This window comes from Nicotiana attenuata, unplaced genomic scaffold, assembly GCF_001879085.1.
Source record: "Nicotiana attenuata strain UT unplaced genomic scaffold, NIATTr2, whole genome shotgun sequence".
Taxonomy (NCBI): Eukaryota; Viridiplantae; Streptophyta; class Magnoliopsida; order Solanales; family Solanaceae; genus Nicotiana; species Nicotiana attenuata.
Genome location: NW_017672321.1, coordinates 184,229 through 193,905, shown reverse-complemented (window position 1 = coordinate 193,905; position 9,677 = coordinate 184,229). Strand labels below are relative to the sequence as shown.

Sequence of the window (9,677 nt, the reverse complement as noted above, 5' to 3'; positions counted from 1 at the left end):
AAACATTAGGAAAGAAGGGAGAAGTAGTAGGGAATGGATAGAGAATCTGTATAGCACGGAAGATAGGAAAGGATAGATAGAGAATTTTGCGACTAGAAGGATTTCTTCTAGTTTGTACAGTTGATTGAATGTAATTCTGGTTTGGTTGGAGATTATAATATTTTTTCTTTACACCAAAAAAACAAATAGTTCATATCCTTGTTCATCTGCTGGTTATATTTTAGATGTTCTTAAACAAATTATGTAACGACCGACCGTTTTCCAACTTAAGTCTTCCTTAAAGAGACTAAGTGTCTCATTTCTTATCAAAACCAGTCCAAATCAACTCCAACACACCACATACCGATAACGAAACATGAAGAAGCATAAAATGAGGGAAACGAAGCAGTGACACATGAGACGACGGGTCGGGTCGTCACAGGCTGGTATCAGGTGGGGCTCCGGGTACGCGTTACGGAGATGGGTTTGGGTCGGGGTTTAATAGGAATTGGGCCAGGGTTATTGGGATTCAAATTGGGGTCCACGAAATAAAAATGTGGCTAACGTTTAAATAGCCAATTTTCCTATTTGATTTATAAAAAATAATAAAATAATTTCTGGAAATAAATTGATGGTAATAAAATGATTTATAATACATAATTAATTACTTAAAATACCAGACCTAATTTTATGAACATAAATGCAGTTAAATCTTAAAAGAGGCCAATATTGCAATTATATGCAATTTAGCTTTTAAAAATACTAAATAAATTTGTAAAAATATACAAAAATTTCCTTGGCAATATTTTAGTATAGATAAAGTGCAATCAGTGAATCACCAAAAATTAATAATTTTGGAAACAATTACTGAATTTTATGGATAAAAATAGGAGAATAAATAGATTGAAAAATCTTTTAAAATTAAGAAAAAGTAATGAAGCACTTGCATATATGCATATATGCATATATATATCATTTTGAAGCTATTTTTCATATTGAAAATATATAGGAAAAAATTGGGTGTCAACATTAGATACTTGGGAGTACCAATCTATGAAGTTCTAGTTGATAAAATGACTGCTAGAATAAAGGCATGGAGCTCCAGAAACCTCTCTTATGTTGGTAGAGTTTATCTAATAAATTCAGTGCTACTCAAGGTACATACATATTGGTTGTCAATCTTCATCCTTCCTAAGGCTGTGTTGAGGAGACTTACTGCAATATGAAGAAATTTTCTATGGGATGGGAGGGGACAGACAAACAAAGCCCCATTGATTGCTTGAGATATTGTGTGTCGACCAAAGCACAAAGGAGGATTAGGGATAATAGACTGCATGGTTTGGAATGAGGCAGCAATTGCGAAGTATGTGTGGAATATAACTCATAAAGCAGATAATTTATGGGTGAAGTGGATGGATCACATATACATTAAAGGGGCTTGCTGGAAATAATATAAACCACCAACTGATTGTAGTTGGTACTGGAAGAGAACATGCAGTATAAAGGAAAAAATTTAAGGGTAAATGTATGGGGGATGAATGGCAACAAGTAGGAGGAAAGTATTCTATACAAAAAGGATACATATGGAGGAAAGGGGAAATGAACGACTGGCCTTGGGCTAGATGGATTTGGAATTCAGTTAATGTTCCAAAACATAGTTTTATAAACAGGTTGGCAATGCATAAAAGATTATTGACAAGGGAAAGATTGGAGAAACTTGGAGTGTGTACAGAAACAAGATGTGAAATGTGTGGAGGATGTATAGAAACAATACAACATCTATTCTTTGAGTGCCATTTCTCGGAGGAATGCTTGAAAATTCTGAAGGAATGGCTTGGACTGAGGGCAAATGTATTAGGCATTGATGGAATATGGCAAAGACTAACAAGAAATGTAAAAGGGACAATGTGCAGGAAACTGATTACGGCAGTTGTGGCAACTCTAGTATACAAAATATGGCAAGCTAGAAATGATTCAATATGGAATGGCAAAGTACCAAGTCCAGTGATGGTATGTAAACAGATCCAACAAGAATGTAAGATTAGATTGAACATGCAAAACATTAGGAAAGAAGGGAGAAGTAGTAGGGAATGGATAGAGAATCTGTATAGCACGGAAGATAGGAAAGGATAGATAGGAGAATTTTGCGACTAGAAGGATTTCTTCTAGTTTGTACAGTTGATTGAATGTAATTCTGGTTTGGTTGGAGATTAATAATATTTTTTCTTTACACCAAAAAACAAATAGTTCATATCCTTGTTCATCTGCTGGTTATATTTTAGATGTTCTTAAACAAATTATGTAACGACCCGACCGGTCGTTTTGAGCCCTAGCGCGCCGTTCAGCAGTTCGAGGCCATGAGCAGCTTCAATTCCGGCATTTTGACTTGTACGCGTGGTCGGAATTAAATTTCAGGAAGTTCGGAGTTGACTTGGAGAGGAAATTCTCATTTCAGAAGCTTTAAGTTGAAAGAATTAGCTAAGATCAGATTTTGGAGTAAACGACCTCGGAATCAGGATTCGAAGGTTCTAGCATGTTCATATGATGATTTCGAACTTAGGCGTATGTCCGGGTCAGGTTTTGGATGAGCCGGGAGCGTTTTGGCGCCTATTGTGGAAGTTAGCATTTTGGAAGAAATTTTATAAGTTTGGATTGAAGTGCATTTCAGTGTTATCAATGTCCGTTTGGGATTCTGAGTCTGGGAGTAGCTCCGTATGATGATTTTGAAGTTGGGAGCGCGGTCGGAAGCGAATTCGGATGTCCGTGGAGCATTTTGGAGCCATTTGGCTAAGGATAGAAATTTGAAGGTTTTGAGAGGTTTGACCGGAGGTGGACTTTTTGATATCGGGGTCGGAATCTGATTCCAAAAGTTGGAGTAGGTCTGTAATGTCGAATGTGACTTGTGCGCAAAATTTGAAGTCAATCGGACGTGATTTGATAGGTTTAAACATCGAAAGTACAAGTTTAAAATTCTAAAGTTCATAAAGCTTGGATTGGAGGTCGATTCGTGGTTTTAGCGTGTTTGATATGATTTGAGGCCTCGAGCAAGTCCGTAACGTGTTTTGGGACTGGTTGGTATGATTGGTTGGGGTCCCGGGGGCCTTGGGTGGATTCCGGGTGGTTAACGGATCGAAAATGGAATTTTTGGAAGGCTGAAGTTACTGGTTGCTGGTGTAACCGCACCTGCGAGAATTGGGCCGCAGGTGCGGAGCCGCAGAAGCGGCCCAATAGTCGCAGATGGGGATTTGGCAAAAGAGAGTTGGGACCGTAGATGCGGTCGCTTGGCCGCAGAAGCGGGACCGCATCTGCGGGAATAGAAGAGCAGAAGCGGTGGATTGGCTCGCACCTACGGAACCGCAGAAGCGGTAAAGGGACCGCAGGTGCGGAAAGTGCTGGAGGGAGAGATGTGTTTTAAAAATCGGGATTTGGCCATTTTCTCTCATATTTTCTTGGCTTGGGCGATTTTTGGGAGAGCTTCAAGTGGGATTTTTCATCATCAACGATAAGGTAAGCTAATCCCACCCATCTTGAGTTAAATACATCGATTATGTATGGATTTTAGCATGTAAATTGGTAGAAATTTGGGGTTTTGGTAGATAGACCTAGAAATTTATATTCTTGGAATTTGACCACGATTTTGGGAATCGAATTTAGAGAAATTATATATTTGAGTTCGTGAGGCTATGGGTAAACTTATTCTTCGAAAATTTTGGAAATCAGGGCACGTGGGCCCGAGGGCATTTTTGTCAACTTTCCGATCGGGGTTAGGAATTGTTATAAATTGGATTAATATGAGTAGCTTATCGTATATTAATGAATTTGCATAATCATTTGCTAGTTTTGGAGTATTTAGCATCGATTCAAGTCTTCGGAAGGGCGTGGAATGCCAGTTATGGATCTCCGGAGCGAGGTGAGTCTCCTTTCTAACCTTGTAAGAGGAAATTGTCCCCATAGGTGAATTAATTGGCTATGTGCTACTATTTTTGGGGGCTACGTACGCACGAGGTGACGAGAGTCCATACGTAGCTACTAATATGTGTAAGTCGGGTAGTCTAGGACCCAAAAGCATGCTATACTAGGAATATTTGTGATCTTATTGACAATTGAATTTCTTAAATCCTATCGAATTGGTAAATGAATTTCTAAGAGGATTAAACTTCTTTTTCTTAAATCATTAAAAGAGGATTCGCTTTTATTTGGATAAATGTTCCCCGATAAACTCTTAATTTGTTGTTTGAGTATGTATTTCTATGTGTACCTGCGTCGCATGTATGGTACGCGAGTAGGGTGATTGTTTATTTAAATTTGACCGCGTCGCATGTATGATTCGTGAGCGGGGTAATAGATGCATCTATGGTTCATACCGCTCGACCCTCGGCAGTGCACAGTTTACATTTTTGTTAGATCGGGCCGTACGACCTCGGCATGAATTGCGCGTGCTTGTATTGCTTGCCTTAAGATTTATTGATATTGCTATCTGCTCTCCCCGACTTGAGATAATTGTTAATTAATGGATTATAAATCCGGAGACTTTTAATTAAAAAGGAACTATTACCTGTTTAGTAATTCATTTGAACCTACTGTTGTTCCTAATAAACCCATGAGTTATCGCATTAACAATACTATTATTGGACCTTTAGTAAGTGTCGAAGTTGCCATCTCATCTCTACTTCTTCGAAATTAGGCGGGATACTTACTGAGTACATGTTGTTTTCGTACTCATGCTACACTTGTTGTGCATTTTGTTGCACAGGTACAGGTATTTCTACTGGCCTATTGGGTGTAGTAGCACGGGCGACCCGGAGACTAAGCGAGCTGTATTTCCTCGAGGCGACCCGCAGCTAGTATAGTCTCTTTCAGTGTATTATATTTACTTTCTGTCCAATTTGTATTCCGGACGGATGTTGTATTGTATGGTTTCTTTGAAATAGCTCATGTAATTATGACACCGGGTTCTGGGTATGTCTATGGGTTTATTCAGAATTTTAAAAGTTGTTAAATGTTTCATTTCTTATTCAGTGGAATTTACTATGTATAGTTTAAGCGTATAAAAGAAGTGATTTCAGAAATATTTAAAACGAGAATTTAAATTAAGTAATTTGGTTGGCTTGCCTGACAGCGGCGTCCGGCGCCATCACGACCCTTAGTGGATTTTGGGTCGTGACAACATGGTATCAGAGCACTAGGTTCCTAGGGTCTCACGAGTCATGAGCAAGTCTAGTAGAGTCTCGCGGATCGGTACGGAGATGTCTGTACTTATCCTCGGGAGGCTGCAGGACTGTTAGGAGTACTTCCCTTCTTGATTCCCCATCGTGCGGTTTGATCCCTGGAGGCTACACCTTTAATTCCTTCCTATTCAATCTTATGCGACGCGAACCGCTTGTTATGAATCGAGGATTGAAGAATTGTAATGGTACTACCGATGCAGTGCGGGGTGTTTTTCCCTGCATAGTTTCCTGAGCTATTATCGTCGCCTTGTGGAAGGATATTTTGTCATTTCGGCTCAGTAGCGGTGCTTCTAAGAGCTCTGAGGCTAGGCACAAATTGCCATGAGGCTATGAACGAGTGTTCCGCGGTATTGATATGATGGTAGGACATTTGCCTACGTGTCGGGGCAGTGGATGACTTGAAGGGAGGTTTACTCAGTGGGCTGGTGGAGTAGCGAGACTTGGTATTTGCGAGCGTGGTGGAATTTTCTTCTATGATAAGGTGTCATTTTCCAAATTGAACGTACTAAGTTCGCCGGTGTTATGAAATAGTATTGAAGATGCGGCTGTCAGGTATCGTGGGGTGCGGTAGTTTTGGATTGAATCAGTGTTTCTAATGTCGACGGTTCGAGGAAGATGATCTTCGGAAAGGTTTAAAGTTAGCAGCAATTGTGGGCTCAAGTGCCACAAAGATAGATTTTATTTAAGGCAACAACTGAGCAGCGAAGGGTGAGGAAGGACCTGTGGGGAGTGTCAGGCAGTGGTTAAGATTTCTAGAAGGCCAGGCATAAGAAGCAAAGGTCGAGTCATCGACTAAAGAGATGAGTTTTGCCAAAGTGGGGGAGTTTGGGGTGACTTGGGAATTTTAGTAATTGGTGATTTGGGCCTACGGATTTATTTGAATGTATGGGCCATTATGCGGCAGGAGGTTCGATATAACGGAAAGGAGCTGCTTGACATGAAGGAAGACACAACCTAACTTTGAGTTGAATGGATGTTGTCGCGCACTTAATTGAAGTCCACGAGGGGTGAATGGGCTTGTGCAGCTAGAGGGTGAGCTTGGACGAAGGATGGTTCATTACTGTCGTGGTGATTGCACCCCGTGTAGCAGCGTTGGAAGGCGTCGGCACGTAAATTCTACAGGTGGATTATCTCCAGTGAGCGGATCGGCGGTTGCATGGTTGGCAAAGCTTCTGTGGAAATTCTATTGGTTATACAGCAAGGAGATTGGTCGTGCGAACGTGGTTGATGATTCAGAGTATAAAAGGGTTTTTTACAGAAAGATTTCCGAGAATGTTGGCGGTTTATGGCGGAAGGTTATGTCAATATGAGACAAAGAACACTGGCGAATTCAAGAGATTGTGTATCAGTGGCTTCAAGCTAAGTGGGAGAGTCCCACCGCCTATGATTGGGTTGCATGGTTAACTACTTGCGAGGTTTGTGGTTATTAGCATATTGAGGGGTCATTTCTGCTTCGGAAAGAACATAAGTAGTAATTCGAGCAAAGGAATTGTTAAAGGTGTGCTATGGTTGGCCTTATTGGCTCATGTTCAGACTTGGGGAAGGATTCAGGATTTATGCCTTGTATAGGTGGGTTTCAAGGGAAGTGATTCTGCCGGGTGCTTCGTCGAGAGGGTATTCATATGCTAGAAGATTCATGGAGTCAATTATATTCGAAGCCAAGTCAGAGCGGGTGGCTCTCAACAATGGTCCTAGTGGATTCAAAGGGGCAAAGCGTGGTGCCTAATGATTGCGAGCCTATAGGTACGGTTAAGAATCAAGCTTTGTAGCAGCTTATGAGAAGAGGCACAGAATGTTCTATGATGTTTTGACTTGTAGTGTAGCATTTGGGAGGTATGAAATGGTTCGTGGGATTTGAGAAAGCATGGTCTCGTGATTCAAGGTCACTCGGGATGAGTGCGGATGGAGTGTGTCATGTATGGGATGGAGTTATTATTATTTCTAAGGCAATCAAGAATTAATTTGGAAGGAGATAGATTGGTTAGCCATAGTTGAATTGGCATATTGGTGGTAGTGATCAGTTCCTTCAACGTGATCAAGTTATGCAAGTGATATGTGGCAGCACGTGTGAGGTTTGTCGACCGCCATAATTGATGTTATTCAGAAGTATTCCACTGTTATGGCCTGTCATGTGTAGGCGGATCCTGGAAGGGCTATGGTGGCTCAGACCACTACTTAGAGATTTGCATATTCTGCGGTTATGAGAATTCACTTGTGTGTTGCTATGGTTCTCCTGAAGTGAGTTAAGTGAAAAGTTTTATATGATGAAATGTTAATCCATTAGTGGTTACAGAGTTATGATGAAAAATCGTGTTCTATCGTATATGGGCATGTTGGGTTCAGTGAGTGGTATGGAATTTGAAGTGAGGATCAAGGTTGCAGTTCGGTGTTGACAAGGAAGTCACGAGCTCGGATGAGCCCGGAAGTAGTCTCGATGATTAAAGTAAGTTGGTGTTGCCTTCAGCGTCACCTGAGACCGGTATTTGTGAAAAAGGCTTTGCATCTTGGTTAAGGATTCAGTGCGGTCGGTGGTTGGATGTACAGACCTGTCATCTGTTACAGAAGGTTGTAGGAACGTGCCTCACGGGAAGGTTGCATAAGTATGGCATGTAGTCACTTGATGGGTTGAAGAGTTAAACTAAGTAGGAAGGTTGTGGTAATATCGCTAATTTGAGAATGGATGCTTGAAGGGCACTCGATTTATTGGGTTGTGGACTGTGGAGGATTACTCCGGTTATGATGGTTGTTCTTGTGTGTTATGAGGAAAACGAGGAGTATTTATGGACCTTTGAAAGGTCATTAGCCTAGTTCAGTGCGATCAGAACCAGCTTGAGGTCCGCAGAGGGGTTTAAATGTGAATATGGGCTCTATATCAGGCCAGATGTGTTCATTTCAGTAAGGCGCTCCTTGTGGAAGAGCAGTCGGGGTGTTATTTCGTCGTCAATTATTTCATGTAATGATATATTGCGCCGTGTGAGTTGTGAGACGGCTTGGGAAATTGCTTATGTGTTGGGGGTTCCGCGTAGAGATGATGTTATATGAGCGAAATGGCTCTTGAGATTCAGATCGTATATCGCACCTCAGTTGTCCTTGAGTTTTGTAGCCTATGGCACTATATGTCTCCCCAGGGATAGTATTATGCACTTAGCGTGCCTGTGACCGATATTCGATATCTTGTTGTAATGAGCAATCTAGCTCGGTGTGTACCTCCTTATGTGAATCTGATGTGTGGACCGGGTGGCACGCCGCCATGTGTATGTTGTTTGGATCGGGTTACGCGACGCAGCAGTAAGATGTTGGGTACAGTTCCCCGTGTCTATTTTATGTGTTTTGTTTCCTCCTTTCCTGGGAGGAACTTATATTAGCTGTGTGCCCGCGTCGCCTGCATGATTCGCGAGCGGGGTGTCTGTTTAATTATGTTGACCGCGTCGCATGTATGATTCGCGAGCGGGGTAATTGGATTTCCTTTTCAGAGTTCGTTTTCTTTTTGTCACGTTCGAGTTCATAGCCTACTGGCACATTGTGGCATCATGTGAGACTTTTGACCATGTCCGGGGTAGCTTATTGCCTGAGCAGTTCGTACTGGGTGAGACGTGATCATTGGACTTAGGATCAGTGCAATCTGAATATATGAAGTATATTAAGGAGCAAAGACCATTATTTGGTTCAGAAAGAGGTGATGGTTCTTGACAGGAGTATAAACCCTATGAATCGTTGATTCGGCAGTTGGTTATGAATTTCTACACATCCCTTCCGTCGTGGCGGCATTGCGAGAGTTGGAACAGGACTTATATATGTCATGGGGTGCATTGTGAGCATCAAATTCGAGAAATGTCGATTATTATGATCAGAGAGTGTTATTATGGTCTTGTGAATGATGGGGTGCATGGTGTGAATTCAGCAAGGGTGTGCAGTCATGTTCCGGTACAACGTGTGGTGATTGATACGGTGTTCATATGTCGAAAACATGTCTGGCAGAGAATTTCGGATGTTGAAACTGGGCTCCAAGGCTTATTTGCCTAAATGAAAGAGGTTATCTTTAGATTTGATCGAGCTGATGTGCCCAACTAAGTTGTGGTAGCACGGGTAGGTGCACGAGGTATTAAGCAATGATTCTAGACAACCCTAGCACAGTTCCTAGCACGTTCGAGGACGAACGTATGTTTAAGTGGGAGAGGATGTAACGACCCGACCGGTTGTTTTGAGCCCTAGCGCGCCGTTCAGCAGTTCGAGGCCATGAGCAGCTTCAATTCCGGCATTTTGACTTGTACGCGTGGTCGGAATTAAATTTCGGGAAGTTCGGAGTTGACTTGGAGAAGAAATTCTCTTTTTAGAAGCTTTAAGTTGAAAGAATTAGCTAAGATCGGATTTTTGAGTAAACGGCCTCGGAATCAGGGTTCAAAGGTTCCAGTAGGTTCGTATGATGATTTCGGACTTGGGCGTATGTCCGGGTCGGGTTTTGGATGACCC

At 41.8% G+C, this 9,677-nt stretch overlaps 1 protein-coding gene across 1 annotated transcript; it reads left to right on the top strand.

Annotated features, from left to right (window-relative positions):
- The first annotated feature begins 1,506 nt into the window (after positions 1-1,506).
- Positions 1,507-2,112, top strand: LOC109212727. Its single transcript, XM_019376398.1, has one exon. The coding sequence runs from the start codon at positions 1,507-1,509 to the stop codon at positions 2,110-2,112; it is 606 nt and encodes a 201-aa protein (XP_019231943.1).
- Positions 2,113-9,677: the final 7,565 nt, after the last annotated feature.